General features: G+C 42.6%; 1 protein-coding gene across 4 annotated transcripts in view; it reads right to left on the reverse strand.

The window, feature by feature from the left end:
- Nucleotides 1-24,803, reverse strand: part of STK32A (serine/threonine kinase 32A) — an 83,893-nt gene that overhangs the window by 47,885 nt on the left and 11,205 nt on the right. For all 4 annotated transcript variants that reach the window (XM_035105324.3, XM_088661851.1, XM_035105322.2 and 1 more), the window contains exons 3-4: nucleotides 9,878-9,933; nucleotides 8,553-8,704 (exon numbers count right to left, since the gene is read on the reverse strand). In XM_035105324.3, coding sequence (XP_034961215.1) covers nucleotides 8,553-8,704; nucleotides 9,878-9,933 — 208 coding nt within the window. The remainder of the gene's footprint in view (nucleotides 1-8,552; nucleotides 8,705-9,877; nucleotides 9,934-24,803) is intronic.

The following is a 24,803-nucleotide window of genomic DNA, read 5'->3' on the forward strand; positions in this document are numbered from 1 at the left end:
GGGGAGTATGTGGTCGAAATGGTCCAATACTAAACTCGAAGACAGTCGAGGGGCCTCTAGTTCCGCTATTGTATCAAAATTGGCAGAAAGGTCACGGCGGAGTGTCAAGACTTTCTCCGCAAAGAAGCTCGCAAATGCCTCACAGCTATGGGTCGAATTTGTGCTTAAATTTGACTGATCCTCAAGGGTTGTTAGAGACCTGATTATTCGAAAAAGTTGTGCCGGGTGAGAGCTAGCGGATGCGATGGAAGCTGAGAAGTAAGACTTCTTTGTGGCTTTCACCGCCATCTCGTAGGTTTTCATAAGCGACCTATAAGATGTTCTTGAGGCTCCGTCGCGAGTATGCCGCCATACTCGCTCAAGCCGTCTGAGGTCCCGCTTCATTTTCCGAAGTTCCTCGGTGAACCAAGGGGCCCGGTTTCGGCGGGGTTGCAGAGGGCGCTTAGGTGCGATCTCATCAATGGCCGCCAAGAGCCGGTTATTCCAGTTCTCGACCAGCTCATTTAACGAGCCACCAGGGGGAGCAGGGTCCCGTAAAGCCTGACGGAACCTATCAGGATCCATCAGCCTTCACGGACGAGCCCAAATCGGCTCACCACCCAAGCGGGGCAGAGGCGGTAAATCAATCCTGGCTTTCAGAGCGTAGTGATCAGACCATGGCACTTCCATAATTGGGGACATGATCATAATCTATACCTGCACCAAAAATCAAATCCAGCGTGTGGCCTGCTTGGTGTGTGGGACCCAAAACAAACTGGGAGAGCCCTAATGTCGCCATGGAAGACACCAGGTCCGGAACCCGTGAGGAGGGGGTGGCATCGGCATGGATGTTGAAGTCCCCCAAAACCAATAAGTTAGGGAACTCCAAGGCCCAGCCGGCCACCACCTCCAACAGGTCCGACAGGGTGGCTGCTGGTGCGCTGGGTGGTCGGTACACCAGCCAGACAGCCAAGCCCTCCTTGGTGCCCCACACTAGGCCAACACATTCAATGCCGGTGATTGATGGTGATGGCAGAGCCCTGAAAGAGCAATCCTCCCGGATTAACAACACCACCCCTCCCCCCCGACCCACAGTCCGTGACTGGTGGAGGACGGAGAACCCAGGGGGTGTTATTTCATGTAATGCAACTACTTCACCTTCACGTACCCAGGTCTCCGTCACACAAGCCAGGTCAACCCCCAGTGAGATAAAAAAGTCTCGCATAGTGGCGGTTTTATTGCCTATGGACCTGGCATTGCACAACACCAGTGGCGGAGGTGGATAATCCCTGCTCACCCTACCCTCGTCCCTCGGGATGGGGCATAGATTGGAAGGGATTCGAGCATCACCACATCTCAAAACCCTTCGCCTGTGAAATCTACCCCCACCACCATACCTCCCTCGCCCATCGACAGTGGTGATCCCCAGCCCCGTGTCAGCGTCCTCCCCAAAGGAGTGATGTCCTTTCAATAACAGATCTGCCCTAGGCCCAGTCTCTTGAATAGGAAGGATATAATGATGATATATATAATCGGATGGGCAGACATCTCCAATAGGTATAAGTATAGCCCCTCCCGCCACATCCCGGATTAAATTAAAGTGCACAGTTTGTCCATCAAGGCCCCCGTCCACTGGGTCCCTGTGTCAGTCTTCTGCCTGAATGGTTTCTAAAGTGCCAAGTTTGTCCACAAAGACTGAACCATTTCCAGGCCTAGGCTGCACCAGTTCAACTTGGTGTGTTGTCAATTTTGGTGTTGAAGGAAGTGTTGGGGGACCCATTTCTTCCGGGGTCAGGTATTGACATGCCAACCACTCCTCATTAGATAGGGGCTTTGTTTTGTGATTGGCGTAATAATAATCCAAAGGGGCCGGAGGAGCTAGAAGGAAAATATGTTTTCTTAGAGCCGAGAGTTCATCGATCAGTGCATCCTGAGACTGCTGAAGTTGCTCTAGATTGGCCATCAGGCATTGCCCATTCTTTAGAATAAAATCATTTCCTTCCTTGCTAAATGATGTTTGGGGTTTTGGGGGCTTATTCTCATGGAGATGGGTTTTAACAGTGACTGGGTGTGGTGATTTAGGATTATCCTGGAGGCGGGTTTCATTTTTTATAATGTCTGGCTGTGGTGGTTTAGGATTTTCCACCTTGCTGGGCTTGTTAGTAGATATTTGAGTTTTGGGGAGCTTGACCTCCCGGGTGTAGGCTATAACTGTGTCTGATTGTGAAGACTTAAGATTTGCCATACTGCTAGACTCTGTAGAACCAAAGTTGGATCTGCCAGACTTGTAGTTCTCTAAAACTGGTGAGGGAGCTCCAATGTTTTCAAAAAGGCGATTTATCCGCAGTCCAGACTTCAGGAGTTTATCTCTGTTTGATAATACTTGCTTAACTGCCATCCAGTCCTTAAAAGTCACCACTGCCCTGCTGTATAACTTATCATTTGAGAGAAATGTTACCTTTCTAATATTGTCTAATCTCATAAAGCCCCCAATAGCAAGGTCAATTTTCGTCCGAAAGTTACTTTCCCTGTGATTGTACATTAGGAAGTTTCTATTATTGTGTGGGATTGTAAAAACGAGTTTATGCTTGTTTAAAATTAAATTCCAGCCATTTTGGATTAATTTATCACACACCTTTTTGGATTGATTTGAATGGGCAAGGATTCCTTCGGACATCTTATGTAAACTTGTTTGCTTAAGCGTCGAGGGGTCCTTTTGTTTTTCAGGGTCATCGCTTGGTAGCAGTGTAGGTGCTATACTGTTTTGTAGCACAGCCAGAGAGTGTTTTGTTGAAGAGCTTGGCTTTTGGACAGTTTTCTTCGTTATTGTGGAAGGGTTGTTTGTTATTGAGTCCTCCAGCAATTTGAAGAGCTTTGGGAAGTTCATTTTCCTGGTCTGGTAGTACAATTTCCCGGAGCGGCGGCCCATTTTGATATTCTTGGGCTTTTTCTTTTTTTGTACCTGTCGCTTTCTCTTTAAGGACAGTTTCCTGACCACCTTCTGTCGAGGTGTAGAGGAGTTAATTTCCGTGACTTCAGTGCCTGACTGGCATTTATTATCATTGGATATATTATTATTTGATTCATGAGGTGGAGGCCTTTCTTGTCTCTTAATTAGTTCAATTAAGGTAGCAAGCAGGCTCAGGCTTTCTGATAGAAAGTTTTTTATCAGCTTCAGGTCTTTATTTATCTGTGAAGAATAGTTTCTAAACAAGTCTTCATACATCCCAGACAGAAGGTAAAAGTGGCTGTGCGTGAATTGTAATCCGATGTTGACTTGCTGTTTATCCCATTCCGGTGAGGGAGGTAAACTGGGCACATTTAGTCCAGAATCAGGGTTTCCACTTAAAGGCCCCTGCTCCTGAGGTGGTTCATGATCTGAGTGGGCGACGAGGCTCTTATTTGCTAACGCTGCTTGTTGCAACTCCGTTGCCAGGTCTGTTTCAGCCACTTTATCATTTGGTGTTTCCTCCCACCTGTTCCAAGCATGATCCAAAGACCATTCGTGTGGGTGGGGGTCTACTGGGTTTTTTAATCCTTCCCCTTTTGATTGAAAAAAAGTTGGAATTTTGGTCTGCTTTTTTCTTAAAAGGCTTTCCTCAGGATATAGAGGTGATATACCCAGTTCCTTATAACACTGTCTTGTTAGAACCATAGCTGACTCAGAATGATATAGGCAAATTTAAGGAGTCCAGCGTTAATCTGGGAAGCTATGGAGGCTATGGAACTGCGGAGGAGGAGAATTTACGAGCTCTTCAAACAACTCCCAGTGTCTTTCAAAGATCTTGTCGGAGTCTTGTTGGTGATAAGGGAAGGAGGTTGGTAATTATTTCTACCCTGCACTTCTTTATCGGCTATTTGTTAAAAGATGCTCTTACTCACATAAGCGAGACTCAGAGAGAACTTGCCTCGGTGCCATCTTGATGGCGTACTTTGAGTCCCCCAAAATAGGGAGTCTTTGTTTTGCCTTTGTTTTGCAAGAAGTAGCTGGTTAGAGAAACCCCCTGTGATTAAATATTTGCCGACTGCTGCAGTTAACCATTCAGCCACTAGTTTCAGTAAATCTATGCTTGTTAATACAAAGTTTTCACTTAGGAAACCTATCCTGAGAAAACCTGCAATTATTATTCTGAACACACACTCCTGCAAGGAGTAGAACACACAGGGAATAATATAACATCCCATAAACGGGGCTCCTGCAGGTCGCAGTGCAAGTGAAGTTATAACAAATCATCAGTGCAATCACTTTTGATGGTGCTTCTTAAAGTGGCAGCCACACCCTTGGCAGTTTACATCTCCCAGTTTATGTATTCCTCTTTCAAAACTGATCCAGGATATTATCTTTTTTTTTAATTTAAAAAAACCCAGACTGTATAAGGAGGCTGCTTAAAGGAAATTTAACAATACAGAGGTGACATCACAGACCTAGGGTAGTATTCAACATAGCACTAAGCAGATCACTTTCTCCTTGCACAACAGAACTATCTCTCCCTCTCTTCTCTGCTGGATCAATTTGGTGCTTGCGGAAAGGCTCTCTGCACATGTGCTGCTGAATCATTATTTTTCAGCCAGTTTGGCAATACAGACAGTGCTGGCACTACTACCATGCAGCAGCATGAAACAACCTACTTCAGGCGTGTGCGAGTCTGGGAAGGCAGGAATCAGAGCCTGAATGGTGTAGCAAGACTTTTTCAAGTGTTTACCCTTGTAGCCAGAGGGCATCATTGCCTTGGGGTAGCACTGAACGCAGAGAAAAGGATCCCAACTAATGAATGATGTAGGAAACTGGAGCCTGAGCAGAACATTGTTGACAGAGTACAAACTTCTCACATGATTCTAATGCCTCAGAAGTGATGTGCTTGTTTGAAAGCACACCCTCCCCAAAATCACCATCCTTGTGAAAATCTTGCTCATTAGACAAGAAATATGTACCATGGCCCTGCACCATTGGACTGAAAATGTGGACTGAAAATGGACTGCACCATTCCTGAAAATGTGAAGTGAGGTTTTCATTCATTCACATCAATACTTCCTGTGAAGACAGCACATCTCCCAATCTTTTACCACTGTCTTCCCATTCTTATTCCACAGGAGTACTAGCAGCATCTGCTACAAGTTGATCCACATTCAGGGCATGTAACATAGACCCAGCTGGAGGATACACAGTTAGACTACGTTCTATGGTCAGAACAACGGAATAATCAACTTGAGCTAAGTTTTAACAATGTACCCTCTGGGCCTGAGAGTCTCCCCTGACCCTAAGCTACTGGAAATCCCTATATAAACCTAAATAACCCTGCCAACAGACTTAAGGCTGCACAGGCTGCGAACTGGGCTTTTCTCCAAGAACTGTTGTGTTTGAGAAGGAATTAAAAACTTAGGGTGATATATGCAGATGCACTCAAAATCACTATTAACCTCCTTGCATTTGAGGCTATTTGGTAAGGGAAAATTAATCTCCCAGCTTTTGCTTTTTCTTTTCTTTTTGGTACTGACTGCCAAAGGCATATTATTAATAGTCTAGACCAATGGCTCAGAGAGGCAGAGAAATTATTTATTTCCCTACCTTAAGGAGCACCATAAGATGCCTTCATTTATCATGCAGTCTGCTTCTCAAGCATCCGTCACTAAACACTCAAGCAACACTTGTAGACAGCAACTCCCCTGTGATAAGCTATTACTCTCACTTTCTCCTTGCCTTCATGGGTTAAGCTGGTAAAAAAGAAGCTAAGGAAACTAACAAGCAGATAGATAGTTAAGTAAGCAAAGATAAGTAAAACCTTTCATGTGTAGAAAGACCAATTATTAGTACAAAATTAGATGCTGCACTAAAATAATCTAACATATACCAAATCATTATTTAAGGGGAGTGTGCACATGAGAGTTCATGAAAGAGGAAGGGAAGAAGGGTGAAAATCTGAAGTGCAATGGGAGCAGACACAATCCTCCCTAGGAGAAAAACTGATGAGGAGAGGCAGAGTTTTTTGTGCGGCAGGAACACAGGCAGCAGAAGGGTTTAAATAGCCCCATCCCCACCTAATAGGGCATCTCTTGTTTGATCCAGACTGGGAAACAGTTCTGCTTTGTATCGGTATACATTTATTTGGAATTCCCTGATATTAATTTCCAGTTTTGCTTTGGGTTATTTGTTCCCCGTGGCAAGGAAGGGCCAAATTAGACAGGACACCATTCACATTTGTTGTTGTATGATGGCTTTTTAAACAAGTGAATTAGCAGATCCAGGGTGGGGGGATACTACCCACTCCCAACTTTCATTTTTTAAAAATGTTGAGGCACAAATTGGCTTATTTCTTTTGTGAGAAACAAGCCTGCTCCTGCTTTCAGTGTTGTTGATTTTTAGCCAATGAATGAAGTCATAGACAATGATTGGCATTTAGAAAAGCATATCTAGTCAATCAGATATAGAGTAGGCTAGAGTGAAAAACCCACTGTCTACAGAAGGAACTTCATGATGGATTTTTAAATATCTTGGGTTGGTCTTCTCCGGTGGAAGTTTTTAAGAATCTGTGAGGGATTATTTAGCTGGGATTTCTGCATTGCAGCGGGTTGGACCAGATTACCCTTGGGGTTGCTTTCAACTCTACAATTCTTTAATAAATTTTATTACTGCCTTTTATATGTATTTGGTCAAAACAGAAGAGCAGGGTATAATTTGTTTTTTAAAAAAAATACTTCTTCCTTTGTCAGCTAATACTTTGGTACCTCTGGTGAAAAGTAACTGAGGTCTGTTTTATTACCATCACCCTGCAACAGGGTGATTTTTGATGGAGGTTATTTACCAATGCTCTACCAGTAAAACCACCTGAAAACAAAATAAAAAAAATGGCAAAATAATCTAAGTCCCCGTTACTTGAAATATTACTGTGGCTCTTAACCGAGTTTAGTGTCTATTGGTAACAGAACTTTATTTCATCCTTCCTGTTTCAGGGCCACTGAAAGGGGGGAAAACACACTAAATCAAAGAAAAAAGGAAGGATCAACATGCCTTATAAGTGTGCTGATTTCATTGCTGATGGCACACGAGCTACTGAAAATGAGCTGTGCCCCCATCAAGTGTCCTCAGAGAAAGAACTGTTACAGACATTTCCCCAAGATATCAATCTGGTTTCATAGTCTGCCCCGCAGCAGGGTTACGTGACCTTATTCAGATGGCACCATGTGGGTACAGGGAGTAAACAGATATAAAGGCAGGAATTGGTATCTGAAGGGTGCAGCGATGTCCCCAGTAGTAGCTACGCAGTGTGGCTAGATGCCAAAGAAGGCAGGGTTCCTGAACCTTTACAGACTTAAGGAGAAGACAGAATTTCAGCAATTATTAAAGGTGCAGGAGCCCTGTTCCCTTTTGAAACTGACGGTGCTAATGGAATGAACAGGTGGAATTTGAGTTCTGCTACAGGCAGCAATATGCCTTGGGCCACGCCAATAAAAGTGGAACACTTCATCCAAGTTGTAATGTGGAGGGCCAAATCTGCCTCAGTAGAGGAGAGCCTTTGTGCTGCAGTGGTTGGAGTGTTGGACTAGGACCCACGAGACCGGGATTCAAACCCCTGCTTGGCCCTGAAGCTCACTGGGTATCCTTGGGCCAGTTACTTTACAAGCCTTTGCAATGAGGAGTCACCAATCTTTTGGTGTCTATGGGCACATCTTTTGGGCCTCATGCACAGCGCAACCTAATCTTTGTCGGGTTCCAGATCTCATCAGCTGCATCACATAGCACAGAAAGCACAAAGAAATTGGGGAAATGGGCAGCAGAAAGAAAAGCAGGAGGTTTATTAGGAATCTATTGACAACTAGTGCTAGCCTGAATGATAGCTCGTTACAATCTCTAAAATTATCACATGAAAATAATGACAAAGGTTTTGGGCTGGTGAGGAGATCCTATCCAAAGGGCCATATCAACCCCTTTTCCAGACTTGTATAAATCACATAGAATTCCCTGAGACTATAATTTCAGGCTGAAGATGGGAGACTATAAACTGGAATATTCTCCAAGAAGCCAATGGAAAACCAGGATTATAGGCAGGGGGCTATATCTAAGCCTTCTCCCCAAAGGCACAGATTTCCCAGGTAAAGGTAGTTGTTTTCAAAAGTGACATTCCTTTGCACTACCAAAGTATATTTCCTATTCAAAACAGTCACGGTCCTAGATCTAACACATCTGCTGTTGGGTCAAAATGCTACATTTATTTATTTTACTGTGAAAGAAATAAAGGGCAAACAGCAGGGCACTTCGATGCCTCAAGCCAGAAAGAACGCAGCCAGTTATAAAAGGAGCTGAACAGGGGGCTCTATTATCCAGGCCCTGCCTAAGACATGCGTTTAAACCACAGGCAGCCCAGGGACCTGTTGTTTCTCTCAAAGGCCACTCAAAGAAAACTAGGTTATACGTAGAAGAAGAAAAACAAGGAAAAAAACCACCAGCCAGGCAACAAGTATTGTGGAAACTAACAATGGTAAATAAGGATAAAGTGAAACAAACAGAAACAGGTTTCCAGAAAAATGAAGGCAACCTCCTCCCTGGAAAATAATGGGAAGTATGGTGCTCAGCTTACCACAAATTCACAAGGAAAGGGTGTTCCAATCCCTGCATGATCTGTAGCTCCTTGAAGACATTTCTCACTTCATTCCGTTCCACACACTTTTGCTTGTTCATATATTTCATGGCGTACATTTTCTTGGTGTCATTCTTCTGGACAATGCATACCTAGCAAGGACAAACCAAGGTGGAAGCATGGTGCAAACTGTGGGATATGTAGCATCGCGATGTGCTGAGGACACTCATGTATCCTACCTTAACTTAGCAATATACAGTACCTTATCCTACCTTAAAAATGTACATTGCTAAATTGCCGCCTCATTTATCTAGATCCTGCTCTTCCCCACCATATACAAATGCACAGACACATTGCTGAGAATAGAAACCAAATATTAGGACACATTGCCACTGTAATTGAGTGGGACTAAGGTGAAACTGTGTCCAGTGTTTGGTTTATTAATTGGTCTGATGAACTATGTTTTATTTGCCTCACATTCTCATAGGCCTCATCCACCTCTCACCGTTCTTTAGCCTTCTTTGTCACATTATAACTATTCTTGAAACAGCAGTTTGTGCCTGGGCAAAGTGTCCCTGATAGCTTCCAGATACAGATCTTGACATAAAAATGAAAACTAATGAGAACACAGCAGCCTTAAAAATCACATTAAAACTTCACACAAAAGGCATCTTAAAAAGGCATCCTGTTCTCCTTTGGCAAAAATGTAGAGGCTGTACAGGACTAGGCTCAAAGAACTAGGCTTGCACACCTCAAAAAGTGCCGTGACTGTGCAAGAGAAGGGAGAAATGAGGCACAATGCCAGTGTGTCCTGAGTTGCTCCGGTGGAAAGTCTCCCTTTACCGGATGTTTACATATAAATTCAGCAGCTCTGGTTTTATCAATAAGAACAGTTTAATATCCTGTAATATAATTTAAAGTTTCTGAGCATACGAGGGACAAGGCTCTAATTCCTCCTGACGCTCCGAAAGATAAGGCTCAGCTTGTAGACATTGACAATGCAGTATTATCTAAAACCTACTTACTTGCTGTCCACCTTGTTATTTTAAGAATAATCTTTGGATAGCTATGGTTCCTGATGTTGGGAAAGATTGAGGGCACTAGGAGAAGGGGACGACAGAGGACAAGATGGTTGGACAGTGTTCTCGAAGGTACGAACATGAGTTTGACCAAACTGCGGGAGGCAGTGCAAGACAGGAGTGCCTGGCGTGCTATGGTCCATGGGGTCACGAAGAGTCGGACACGACTAAACGACTAAACAACAACAAAGCTATGGTTCACACCACATGGAGCGATAGTTTTGTTTGCAAAAAACAACAACATACCTTTCCAAAGCTGCCTTTTCCAATGGCTCTCAAAATTTCAAAATGGTCGAAGGTGACTGTAAAGAAGAATAAAGGTTTTAAAAATGAAAGCCTCAGCTATTCAATATTTGAAATAACCAATTTCAGAATTATAATACAGCGGGGAGAACCATTTTTTCCTTAGTAAGCGGGACTAAACATAATATACTTCACTATTGCTTGAAATAATATTGTTGTACTACATTTTTCAAAACTGATAAGATTCTATCTAATAGAATAAGTGCTCACTTTTTAAATGGAATCCTGTTTTATTACTATTTAAGGTAAGGGTATACACAGAATGTAAAGAGCCATTTTTCCCCACATATGTAGCTCTCTTTTCCCATACCCCTCTTCCCACAGGTAGGAACACCAAATAACAGTTATCTTCTTGGATGAAGTTCTGCTGCATTGGGATACTATAAACTTTCAAGTTACAAATGAATTTTCTTTAGATAAAATGGGAGAGGAAACATTTCCTGCAATATAAATTGCAGGAATCTGTAGATCATTTGGTTAAAAATTAGGGAGGGGTTTGTATTGTTTTTTAAAGCAGAATAAATGTGGCAAGGCAACCCAAGGTAAGCATCTGTGCAAGCAAGATAATTCCAGGATTACATTTAAATGCAAAATTGTGCCTCGCCCTAAATTTTTAGTTTTTAGTTGTTGTTTTAAATCAACATATAATGTAATAGCTTCAAAATCTGAACTTTTGCACCAGTGCTTTTGTCTCCTGCTCTGGTGCTGTGCTCCCACAGTGCCACTGTAACATGGTTTACCATTATGTCCTTGTGCTATTACACGGCTTTTTCTGCCCTATCCCAAAGAATTTTAAGCAGCCATTGGATACCAATCCACCGTTCTTGAAACCTCATAAGTGGTTCTAGCAAGGCAGTACAGCTGCAGTTCCTAAATCACTCTCTTTGAATTCTGCTCATACTAGCTCAGGTCTTCAGATGGAGATCAGGCAGCACTACAGCCACAGAACTATTAGTCAAGAAATGATAATAATGAGAGCAGTCCAGTGGTCATACCAAGCACAAACGTAATAGCACTTAAACCTCATTAGGGGGCTGATTGGAAGCACCAATTCAAGACTGTGGGTTTCCAACAGCAGCAGCTTTAATGATTGTGACCCCAGAACTGTCAGGTAATGCCAAAGTGACAGAGCCTGAAATTACACCATTTGCCTCATTCAGCCGTACATTTCCAACCAATTAAGAAGCGGAAGGAAATAGACCATGTTCATGACCTGCTTTTGCCCGAAACTCCCTCCTGAAACAAGGGACAATACAGTTCAGGAAAGATGTCTGTAAAGAGTGATGGTGAACAGAGGATACAGTGAACAAGACAGCTTATTCTACTAGCTAGTCAGTCAGTACAAAGTATTCTAAACCATCTATGAACGGAAGGGGGGGTATTTGTGAGGGAACCTGACAATGTATGTAGCTTTTGAGAGCCAAGTTTGGAGTCATGGGAGAGATCTAGGCTAAAGAACCAGACGGCATGGGATTGCCTCTGTGTCCCTCTGTCTTTCTCTCTGTCTCGCTCTCAGCCATCCTACTTAATAGAACTGAAATGTCAAGCCTCCATTGTGATTCCTTGTGACCTGTAGGGAGCTCACTGTTGTGATTTTGAATAGCAACCAGGAATCTTGACGTGGAGGAGGAAGAACCAGGTGGATCAGGAATATCAGTGGATATTCTGTTCAAGTCACAGGTTCTGAAGCCAATATGCAGCCTGTTAGCCAGAAGCCCCTTGAACAGAGTCTCCAAAAATGAAGTCGTTCCTCCCTCCACAATTTTTGTGGAGATTCCCTGTGATACTGGCTTTCTTAACACCAAGGACCTCACAGTCACTGGTGGTGGCTTCCTAGTGAGGTAACACACAAGTTAGGAGCTGACTGAGAGGTGAATGAGTGCTAGACTCTAACCAGAGGAACACAGCCTTTAGGAATTCCTGGGGAAAGGCTTTTATGTATTTATGTACCACCTGAGTATTTCTTATCCAAATGACAGATAGTATATACATTATTTTCATCATAATCATCATCTGGACCAATTTCAGATGACCTCCAGACTTCGTTCTAGCAAGTTGTCTGCTATGAGCTATCCAAGGTCCTGCAATTTCAACATTACTCTGCCTGTCACCTACCGGTACCTGACAAGCCATTCTCAAGCATTCATTGTACTACCTGGGCTCCAGCTTCATCAGGATAGGACATTCATATACCTCTAGGAACTTGAGAATATACTTCTAGTTTTACTGGTTAAATTGTCTCTCTTATGCTTGGATTAGCCATTGTCTATTGCAGCACACATTTAATAATGTCAGCCCCTCTGTTCACTAGTGAACATTGGGAGGAAATTGATTTAATTAATTATCTTCATAGGCTTAATTCATCTTATAATGACAAAATCATCATGAACGACAGTTATGGCAAACAGACATTTTCTGAATTGCCCGGGAAGACAAGTGAAGTAACATTCTAGTCAATACAAATCAAAGGCTTGCAGGATATGTTTTGCAATACTGGCACGCAAGACTTTCTCCTGATCCTGCAAATGAGCAGCAAAACATTTTACATGTGGAACAGCACAACCGAAGCTCCTCATTTGCTGATAAAAGAAAATAAGTCTTTAAAATAGCTCCCAGCATGCTAATATCCATCGAGAAGTAATTATGTATGTTTAAATTGCTAAAAATCCACACATATCCCTCAATACAGTATTAAAACATTATAGCTAGCCACTTAAAAAATACTGCCCCATAATTCCATACATGGCCAATAAGAGGAAATTTGGATGGCTTTGAACAAGCTTTGTTAGAAGATAGGAATGGCCAGAACTAGGGGTTCTTACAATCAAACAACTGATACACACAAAATAGTTCTCCTCCCTATTATACAAATCAGGGTTACCCAAATTCCCTAATTTACTATGTTCAGTATATAAATGTACCTGATTATTTGTTATTACCAGGGTGATGGAAAGAGAATTTGGAGACTGCCTCTAAAGGCATCACCTCTCAGCTGTTCTTAAGTTCCTCTATTCCAAAGCAATAAGGAAAGGAACAGAAGTTCTCTCCTATGCTCTAAACCAGGCATGGCCAAACTTGGCCCTCCAGATGTTTTGAAACTACAATTCCCATCATCCCTGACCACTGCTCCTGTTAGCTAGGGATGGTGGAAGTTGTAGTCCCCAAACATCTGGAGAGCCAAGTTTGGCCATGCCTGCTCTAAACTGAAGACAGAAAACTTGTACCTGATCCCTCCCTGCTTCAAATGTCTTGATGGATCAATACCCTAAAACAGGTGTGGGCTCCAGTTGTTGTCAGACCCCAGTTCCCATTATTTTGGGGGTTCAAGAGAGCTGGAGTTCAACAGCATCTGGAGGGCCATCAGTTCTCCATCCTTGTTCTAAATCCTCTGAGAAAATTTACATTCTCCCTCAATTTCTGTTGCTTGACAGCACAGCTTAGATGGTTAGACAAGAGTGGATGACAGAAAAGCCAATAACTTGGGACTTGTCTCCTAGTGAAGTGGTTCAGTTTCGCTAAGTGTATCTGATCTCTACAACTGCAGATGGAGTCCCATACAAATAAATGGTTCCTGGACGAAAATAATAATTCCACATATTAAACTATGCATGCAAAGGAGAAGGGTTCGATTTCAATTTCTATGTGGATGAATGCCTTTTTCTCATGGAGGAACTTCCCACCTGATATCTGAAGTGGTACAGCCCACTGGTGTTCAGCTGGTGGGCTGCAACTCACTACTGAGTCGCGGCCTGATTCACGTGGGTTACAACAGCTGCATTAAAGGTAAAGGGTAAAGGGACGCCTGACTGTTAAGTCCAATTGCGGATGACTCTGGTTGCGCACTCATCTTGCTCTATAGGCCGAAGAAGCTGGCGTTTGTCCGCAGACAGCTTCCAGGTCATGTGGCCAGCATGACTAAGCTGCTTCTGGCGAACCAGAGCAACGCACAGAAACACCATCTACCTTCCCACTGAAGCGCTACCTATTTATCTACTTGCACCTTGACATGCTTTCGAGGTGCTAGGTGGGCAGGAGCTGGGACCGAGCAATGGGAGCTCACCCCGTCGCGGGGATTTGAACCGCCAACCTTCTGATCGGCAAGCCCTTGGTAAGAATTATTTTAAGATACTGGTCCCACAAATGCATGTTTGGGTTAAAGGTGGGTTCCGGGTCAGAAAAGATTGACAATTACTGGTATAACCTGCTAAGAACTAAGTCTCAGTTTCAAGGGCATGTGAAGGACAAGCAGATTAAATTGCGCGATAGGAGTTGGTGGTAGCATTATCTAAGTTTGTAGTATATGCATTGCTGGGCAGAACAAGTGGCATGTAAACTTGCAGTCTAGTTTCACCAGGCAAAACTAACAAATTATAAAGAGACATTTTCTTATGTTTTTTTTATCTGTTATCAGTTTTAGCCTGTTGAAAACCATCAATACAGGACTTTTTGGTGTTCTGTAGGTGAAGATAGTATTTACACTATACAGTACAGGTATTGTGATTTTGGACTTATAGACTATTATGCCTGGTGCCAGCAACTATGGATACTGAGGCCACTTTGTGAGCTAGTATGATATGACACATCATTTATGTTTTTAACCTTTCTGTAAATCAGCAGCTGTGTCTTCTTTGAGAAAATATCAAGGAAAAATAATGCCATCATTGTTTTTCTACTTGTGGACAAGTAAAGCCCCTTGAGGTATCTGTTTCAAGGAAAGCAATTAAGCAATTAACCCAATAACTGGAACACCTAGAACAGTGTAAAATGCGAAATCTAATTCCTGTGCTGGGCCCAGAGATGTGGGGTAGAGCATTTTCCAAAACAGAAAATCTTCTGAAAACTTTCCCAGTACTTAATTTTTCTATGGAATATTCCACATTTCACAAGTTCAACAGTAGCAATGAATGGATGACTCCCAAATGCAAAAAAGGCAAGCTAACAGTTGCAAAGTTTTTACCTTTGTTTAGTAAGTACAGGTAAAATAAATATGCTAAATTACATCACTTTCTAAAGCATCTTGCATAGGATTGCACAGACACCCCCATTCTTCCCCAGTTCAAGTAACCTCCTGTAACCTCCAGTACCAACTCAACTACGTAGTTTATCTACTGTTAGGTAGTGGAGAAGTCTGACACACCAGCAGTATCCTGATTGCCACCTGCAAATTCAGCAGCAAAAGTACAAATGTTCTGTATCACATGAATTTGTCCCTCAGTCATTTTCTACAGGCTAGAATAACTTGGTGATCACCGCTACCTGTCTATCAGAATCTACACTGATCCTGTAGCCAGTATACCGGTGGAAACCATCCAGGCAGATTCTAGTCCAGACATAGCGTCCAGACATTAGTAATATATTTCAGAGCAGTAGGCTCATTGCATGTTCAGAACAAAGGCATTTGTGATGTGATTGAGCATCCAGGACAATTCCAGTTTCACATTTTTGTTTTCAAGCAAACAGAGCAACATACACAAGCCTCTTGAGTGAAAATGGCCTTAGGTGGTAACCCTATAAACATTTCCTTGTACAGTAAGTCTCACACTTATCTGAAGAAGTGTGCATGCACACGAAAGCTCATACCAAAATAAAAACTTAGTTGGTCTTTAAGTGCTACTGAAGGAATTTTTTTATTTTACTTGCTCTTACTTCCAAGTAAAAATGCATAGGATTGAACTATTAACAATGTAGCTATTACACATTAACTGCTGGGTACTAAGCCCTTATGAATCACTAGCTTAAGATGGAGCCAAGTTATTTTGGAAGTCTGGTCACAGATACACATACACACACCAACAAAGCTGCTTCTAAACACTTTGGAAAATCTAATAGCAAAGAATAATCCCAAACGCTGGCCTAGTCCCATAGCAAATGAACCCCTGTTTTTCCAGGTCTGTATCTTGATCTCACCACTGGAAATCAAGAATGACCACAAATGGGATCTCTGACTCCTTAAGCTGCAAATAATAGGTTTCTGTGGCTAGATTGCTATTGGGATAAGCAAATTAAAAGGGAAAGACCTCATAGGCTCACAGTGTATTTTAAAGTTGCTCAAGGAAGCAGATTGAGAAAAGAAACAAAGGCATATTGATATCCAGCAATGACAATAATCACAAAGGGCAGGGATTTAGAGTGACTGGAATGATATAAAACTGGTTCAATGAAGACACATTCTGGGAACAGTCAGGGAGACAGAGCACACTTCAGCAATTTTCTCTGCTTATTTACAGAGCTGGCACTAGGAAGTTGCAAAAAGAATGAGCTGGGAAGCCTGCAGTTCAAATTTCAGCACCCCCAAAATTCTCTTGATGGCTGTCAGCAAGGCATTAGCCCACGTCTTCAATGCAGGGATAACCCTGGCCTGCCTTACATGGCTGTTGTAAGGATTACTGATATAACTATCTATGTGGAACCCTTAGTGGTGGCAAAAATTGGGATGAATATGTTTTTATAGTGTTTAAATAACTAATTAAAAATAGTATGTGGCATGCTTGAGTGAACCCTACTGGCCTTTCTCTTGAACCCTGCCGCAATACAGTGGTAGCTTGGTTTAAAACTTAATCCGTTCTGCAAGCCCGTTCTTAAACCAAAGCGTTCTCAAACCAAAGTGTGCTTTCCCATAGCAGCGGGGGACTCAATGGAACACACTCAACAGGAAGCAAAACATGTTCTTATTCCAAGGCAAAGTTCACAAACCAAAACACCTACTTCCGGGTTTGCAGCGTTCTTAATCCAAGTCGTTCATAAACTAAGCTGTTCTTAAACCAAGGTACCACTGTATCACCCTTATCATGGTAAAACATAGTGGCACTTGGAGCCAGAGAATCCTTGCTTCAAGACACTCCACAACTAATTGCATTAAGACAACTTCTAGACACTCTGAGGCTTGGTGGCACCTCCATCCATACTACTGCATCAGCTGTTGGTTCCATCGCCTAGTCCTTTCCTTGCTGCTGCAGTATCTCTGCCTGGACAACCTACGCCACTGTGTACCCAATTACGTGTTCACTATGTGCCCACTTACACTCTACAACAGCACTTGCTTGCTCCTAGAGCTGACAACCATGGAACAGACCTTCCAGAGACAAACATAACCTTGGCTTTAGAAGCAAATGTCAGGCAGGTGCCTGACAAGACGGGAAACACACTAGCTTCCTGGAGGTGTCCAATATTGCACAAAACTGGCCTTTAATTGCCTCTGGAAATCAAGTACAGTAATTGCCTCTGCTATAATTATTGTGAAAATGTATTTGAAGAGTTCAATTGATGGCAAAAAAAAATATTGAAGAGCTTAACCTGTCAATAGTGAGATAAATTACTTTTGGCAAGTAATTAGAATCAGATGTTTCCCTATAAATTGCATTTCCTTAATAATGCTGGCCAGAAATAGCCTCTGTGTGTGTATCACAGCTATATTCACAACTATGGGGTAAGGCCATTTTCAGCCCTGTATAAATTAGTTCACTGTATGTTTACCACATAGCATCATAATTTCCGATGGGACTTGACATCAGTGCACTTTGCAAGGGCTCTTGATCAAATGATTGTGTCTTTTCTTACAAAATCTAAGAGGATATCAGGTTTTTTTATTTCTTGCAATATGACACCATCCTACAAACATTTTGCCAGTTTTAAGTTGCTTGGATCTGTGTGGGAAAATCTACAGATCAGCATTAGGGATGAAAATGATGATGATGATGATGACGACGACGACGACGACAATGATGATTTTAACAGTTTGGACAGCAGTAGGTCTAGAGTTGAGATGTAATTGTTCATTTTTTCTTCAACTTTCTTTTCTCAGTCAACACTTCCATAAATACCGGTATGTTTATCATAGGGTAGCTGCTCCTCATGCATGCAGTTTTTGGCAGCATCCACACAACATTTATAGCATCAGAACGCCAGCCCGTATTCCCCCACCCCATTTAATCAGTATTTATCCTTTCCAGGAAAAATGCAGTAAGTTTTTTAAAAAAACTTCTGAATAACTATCTAGGACAGACATTCCCAAACTTTGGCCCTCCAGATGTTTTGGACTACAATTCCCATAATCCCTGACCACTGGTCCTGTTAGCTAGGGATCATGGGAGTTGTAGGCCAAAACATCTGGAGGGCCGCAGTTTGGGGATGTCTGATCTAGGAAACCTTTAAGTAATTGCATTTGCTTGCCGTGCCCCCCCATTGGTAAGCAAATATATTATGGTATGGCATCATCCTGTTTTATCTTCCTAACAACCTGCACCAAGTGGCTTGCCCAAAGCCATTCAATGAACTTAATGGAAGCTCACTGAATGTCGGATGAATCAGGACAAGCAAAAGAAAGTACTTCTTCACACAACTATGAATTTCACTTCCTCACAGGTTAGTGATAGCCACCAACTTGGATGACCTTAAATGAGGATTAGACAAATTCATGAATGATAAGGCTATCAATGGCTACCAGTATCAATGGCTATGTTCTGCCATACTGTTGAAGGCAGTATGTCTCTGAATGCCAGTTGCTGGGAATCACAAGAGGGGAGAATGCTCTTTTGCTCAGGTCTTGCTTTTGGGTTTCGCATAGGCATCTGGCTGGACATTGTAATAATAGCCACTGGTTAAAACAGCAGGGCTCTGGTTTTGAATATTGAGCAGAGGTCAGATTATTTAACCACTACAAATCTGTCCTCTTGAGTGGCCTTGGGCAAGTAATTTCCCTGTTTTTGTGACAATGAAACAGAGCAACCCCACATAGCCTGCCCCAAACAAGTTGAAGGAAATGGTGCTATTCCAATGCATCATTCTTTTATTTTATTTTTAAAACCAATTGCATACTACCCTTCTTCTACTCTAATAACAATATAAAGGGAACAAAATAAAAAAAAATTCCTTCCAGCAGCACCTTAGAGACCAACTAAGTTTGTCATTGGTATGGGCTTTTGTGTGCATGCACACTTCTTCAGATACTGCTATTTTGTTTTGACTACGTCAGACCAACACGGCTACCTACCTGTAATATTAAGGGAGTTAGGCTGAAAGATAGAGGCAGGGCCAAGCTTCATGGATGAACAGGGATTTGAGCCCAGATCTTCCCATTCCTAGCCCAACACTCCGTAAAAATACTTAACTAGCTGATTAATTGTGTCACAGTTCTGCCTCCCCTCTCCCCATATAAAGCCTGCCTCCCTTAAATAAATTCTGGCTATGCCCATGACTCAGTGACAATCTCCTAATATAGGGACAGAGTCCGTCTTGAAAAGTTGCTTGCTAAAATTCATTTAATCATTGTTGTTTTTCTAGAGATGGGTGAGGAGAGGAGAGGAGAGTTCAGAGAGGAGAAAGTGAGTTAATTAAATTTGAGGCTCTGCCCGAAATGTATTCTTTTGTTAGCTCCCATCCCCTAAAGAGGCATACCTTCAATGAATACGACATGAATAATGAATCCCTTGATACTGTAACCTGAACACCAGCAGTGACATAAGTGATAAATGTTTACTGATAATGACTTGCCATGCCAATATGCGGAAAGAAGAAAAGGTGCTGGTGAATTCAACAGAAGCATCTTTTACTAGGACATTGTTATTATTTTGCTACCTGAACCTGATGTGTTCCTTGTTGCTTTAAGGCTAAGCTTAACAGCCAAAGGAAAAACAGGACTTGCAAAATCAGTGTTGCAGCAAAAAATGCTGGCAGCAAATATGCCAATCAACACGCCACTTCTGTGCTCCTGTTTTCCTAACTGGAAATGAGTATAAAAACAGTTGTCATATTAGATTAAAGGGTGTTTGTCAGTACACCTTTCACCCACAAGCCCAAAGTACACAGAATCACAGAGCATTAGCAACATTACTAGGTGAATTAATTCCTAAACTTCACTGCCTAAACGACAGATGGACAGCTACTGGAAGGACAAGTGACAGAATCACCATGGGACAGAAGCAAGAGGGCTTGTTCCTTATACCAAGCCCTGGTGACTGAATTTTACTGCAATGCATCCAAGGGTGGCATTCTCTAATACTTTGGGATTATGACCAAAAGGGTGGCTATGAGTCAGTATCTATTGGTTGACATTATTGTTGTTGTTATTACTCTGCCTTTTGCCTTTTGAGTCTGATGGGACTTAAGGCAGCTTACAGATAAAAAGAAGAAGAACTGCAAAAAAAACATATAAAAAGCAATTATTTAAATATAATTAAGCATTAATGGAATCAAAACTATACACAAATATAAAATCTGTTTAAAAGATACCCATAATTACAATAAAAACAGCATGGCACCAACCCTTTAATTAAAAGGAATCAATTCCCCAAGTCAATTCATCTGCTAGTGGAGGGACAACCAGGAAGGAGCCAGTCTAGCTTTCCTAGGGAGTTCCAAAGTCTGGGAGCAGCCACTGAGAAGTCCCTTTCCTGCTTGTGAGGGTAGGGGGACCTGGAGTAGCACCTCCCCTGAAGATCTCAAAACCCAGGCAGGTTCGCGTATAGTCAAAACACATTAGGTTCAAGGCAGGTAGGATTGCCAAGTCTTTTTTACTGGATGCCCACTATTATTATTATTATTATTATTATTATTATTATTATTATTATTATTATTATGCCAAGTGCATATAGCTGAATGAGCACAAGTTAAATGTGCATGTTGTAAGCTACCTGTACTTCAGAATGAAATGAGAACAAAGAGGAAGCTCATGCTCTGACGAAAGCTGCAGGTAGAGGAGACACAAAGTTTTGGTCCAAACCAGAACGAAATGCAGGCTGAAAAGGAGGAAGCTTGAAGGGGGAAAGATGGGAATAAACAGGGAAGGGTAAATAGGATATGGTGAAGCTTGTTGCAGAATGGTCTGGACACAAGTTTTGGGGTGGTGGTGAATCAGGGGAAGAGGGGAGGCTCAATTAATCCATTTTCAGACTGGAGTTTGTGGCTCTCTTCAGTATTTAGTTTCTGCACACATTTCCGGGAATAAACACCCATGATCAAGCAGCCCCTTTTATTGATCAGGAAGCAACCACTTTCAGGCATCATAAAGATGCTGTTTATCAGTAGAAGTGCTAACTTGGGTCTGTTTTATGATTCCTTGAAGAACTGTAAAGACAGCCGTGAGGCTTCAAAAGCTGGCCCCTTTAACGGGAAAGGACCTCTCCTGTAAGATTGATGGTGTCTAGGCAGCAGATTAATCTTGAATACTGTTGCTGCATGGGTCACAGATCACAAAAGGCATAATGTGGTTGCTTAAATGTGAAATATTTTAAAGGAAGATCATCTTACCCACACAAGATTTCTGCCTCACCTAACATTATGGATTTCCCTCATTGTTTCACACTTCCCTACAATGTAATGGATTCCTTTTAAAATGCCCTTGTCTTAATTTTTTTACATCTTCATGTGTTGCTGAGAAGTTTCCAGCTTTTTAAGGCTTTTGTTTAAAGCAGAAGAAGATAGGTTGTATCCAAGTTACATGCTTGAAGAAAAGACTTGAGAAGCCCTGCAGCTGGCAGATTTATCAACAAAAGTTTCTCACCATCAAAGGACATAGCACACTGTGGAAGGAACCTTTTACCAGGGAGGTACAGCAGTAAAGCCCAAGCACCTTAACCCTGCACCACAGTAGCAATTTGGAGGTGGAAGGAACTCCTGGTCTGGTCTCTGCATTGCAGCACCATCACACACAGGCATTTGGAGAGCATTGATGGCTGGTCTTTGAGTGTCTACTAGAGTTCATACTGTCTAGACGGGGTGTGCTGTACGATACAACTTTTTCTTTGGATGAACATGCAGCTGGTTAGAGTATGGTGCTGATAATGCCAAGGTCATGGGTTTGATCCCCGTATATTCCTGCTTTGCTGGAGGTTGGACTAGATCAGGGGTCAGCAAAGTTTTTCAGCAGTGGGCCGGTCCACTGTCCCTCAGACCTTGGGGGGGGGGGTCGGACTATATTTTGGGGAAAAAAATAGAATTCCTATGCCCCACAAATAACCCAGAGATGCATTTTAAATAAAAGGACACATTCTACTCTTGTAAAAACACCAGGCAGGCCCCACAAACAACCCAGAGATGCATTTTAAATAAAAGGGCACATTCTACTCATGTAAAAACATGCTGATTCCCAGGCCGTCCGCGGGTCGGATTTAGAAGGCGATTGGACCGCATCCGGCCCCCCGGGCCTTAGTTTGGGGACCCTGGACTAGATGATCCTCAGGGTCCCTTCCAACTCTACGATTCTATGATATTTTATATTTGTATTGTTTCACTCATTTTAAAAAATGTATTTTGCATTTTACTATTGCTTAGGGCCAACGCTGGGTATGTGAAGTGGTATATAAATACTACAAACAAAACTAATCTAATCTAATCTGTAGGGTAGTACAACAGCTTTCAACCCAGTGGGATTCAAGTGACACAAAGACCTACAGTGTCCAAATAAGGCTCTGTAATGCTATATACTCTGGCCTGGTTTCCTGAGCCTGAGTGACACTTAAGACTGCCTATCCTCGCTTGACTGCTTGTTGAAGCATTTGCTGGCCTCCAGTCTACCAATCCTAAGACTCTGGAGTCTTTTTTTTCAAAGAGCTGAAAGCAGTGTGAATGGGGGGGGGGGGGTACCTGCTCATGGTGTGCCTGCTCATCCCACTTCTGCCTCTTTTAGAAAGGCTGTGCAGGCTTTTTCTTGACTCTTTGCTTTGCCAGAACACAGGTAGCCACCTTATAAGGAGTCAAGACTATTGGTCCATCTAACTCAATATTGTCTACTCTGAGTGACAGTGGCTCTCCAGGGTTTCAGGCAGGGGGACATCTTCCGACGTGAGATGCTGGGGATTGAAAATGGGACCTGCTGCATGCAAGGCAGATGGACGACCCATCAGCTAAGATCCCCTAAATTCCTGCACAACATATTGACCAGTATAAAATAAATATTTGTATGCCATGAGAAGAGGTGCCGACGCCCCCATCAAACCACTTTCAACTGTTTTTAATGTGGATTCTTCCCATACTTTTTCAGCATGCCTGTGTTTCTCAAACTCATCAGTTACTAGAGTTTATGCACACAGACACCCTAGTCTATGGGTACCAAGATGGAGAGGGTGTACTGTAAGACTACAGAATTTCCTCCTCAGGTTTCCCACTCTCAGAAAAGTGCAAAACAAAAACAAAAACATCTATCAATACTGCTGAGACTGCACCAGAGACTGCTTTACAACAGATGCCAATACAAAATGCTTGCATGCACAAGAATATAATTTGCAGTTCCCAGGATAATTTCAGGGTGGCATTGCCCCATCATAGTTTTCAATTACTTTAATGCATGCATACACAAAACCAAAAAACCCAAACAATAGCACTATTAATCTTGAAACAAAGCCCACAGTCACTCTAGCCAAATATGGAGGGAATTGTTGTCCACGCACTTACTCAGCATTTAACACAGGGTCCAGCAGTACGGCATGCAGTAATGGAAATTATGACATTCAGAGGGCATCACCATAAATTTCCTAAGTACACAATCAACCTAATCATCAAATAATTTGTGCCATGCTTGCAGAGTGCACCGAGGATCAGAATTTTTTTTAAAGAAAATGAATGAAATTTGGTCTTACGTTCATGGAGAGGAAATTGGCTGCAATGATTATTACAGAATCAGAACAAAATGATTTGGGAGATTAGAGAAAAATACACTACTGGGACAAATTGCTGTACTTTCAGAAGAAACAGCATTTAAGTACCCTGCAGGCACCATAAAAAGGACTTTAGTTTCTTTTATCCTGGCTAGAGAAGATGGGCCCTTTGATCTACCCTTTCCTTGCTCTTCTGCTTCACTCCATACATTATACGTACGGTATATACAGTACACACACGCTTGAGCCAGGCAAGACACCATAAAATTAGTATCTTTACCTCTGACAAATTTCAAACACAGATATTACTTCCAAATCAGCATGTGCCTTCATAAATGTTGGTGTGTGTGCTTTGCCCTGTGCACACAGTGTAGGTGCTGAGCACCAATCAGGGCTTTCTGGCATGAAGGTGCCCAGCAAAACACATGCTTGGCATTAATCACATATGCCAATGCACAGAAGCACACACAGTTTCCTACGCCAAAGTCATACCAATACCATTTCCCATATTGTGATGCAGCCCCCAGTTCCCTGCTTGTGTGTGTGTTTCATCCTCAAATGCCTTGGCCATCACAGGCAACTCCAACCTTGCATTCGATGATCACAAAATGACATTATGAAACCATTCCACCTGTGGTTAATTTCTCAGGCCAAAGATGCCAGGGCTTCCTTAGAATAACTTTTCCTCAATACCAGAAGTATGTGTGTTGGCCATGTAGCAAAGCCAATCTGAGCATGGTTAAAGGCACTCAGTTATTACCACACATGTTCCAGGGCTGAACCCTCAAGATAAGAACTGGCTCTAATCTGTGGTGAACTTCAACTCAGATTAAGTCCTGGGATTCCATGAGGACATGGACTGACCAGAGGCACAAGGGAGTCTTTGGCCTAAAGGCAGCCCAATTATCCGGTGCAGGGAGGGAGCAAGTTTTGGAGCAGAGCCTCAGCTACATGGGGGCCCTGCAGGACGCAAAACCCTGAACCGAAGTATAGGAGAGCATGATACGTGCTACTTTGCAGAACAATGTGCCAAAGTGGATCCAGTTCATTGCCCTGACCTTTCAGTCGCATCTCATTTCATGAGTTGCTACAAAAGTGTCTGCGCGAGCTGCGCTTGGGCCTCTTAGGTGAGCACAGCTTGCCTGGGTTGTGCCGACTCTCCCCTAAGCATCGCTCCCCTTTAAATCAGACGGAGGGAAAACCTGCTGTGTCAGCTGTGACTTTGTTGTGAAGAGTGACCGGCTCCAAAGCTGTTGGCAGAAGGAGGGGTCTTGTAGCGC

The sequence above is a fragment of the Zootoca vivipara genome, chromosome 2 (assembly GCF_965207765.1).
Source record: "Zootoca vivipara chromosome 2, rZooViv2.hap1.1, whole genome shotgun sequence".
Lineage (NCBI taxonomy): Eukaryota > Metazoa > Chordata > Lepidosauria > Squamata > Lacertidae > Zootoca > Zootoca vivipara.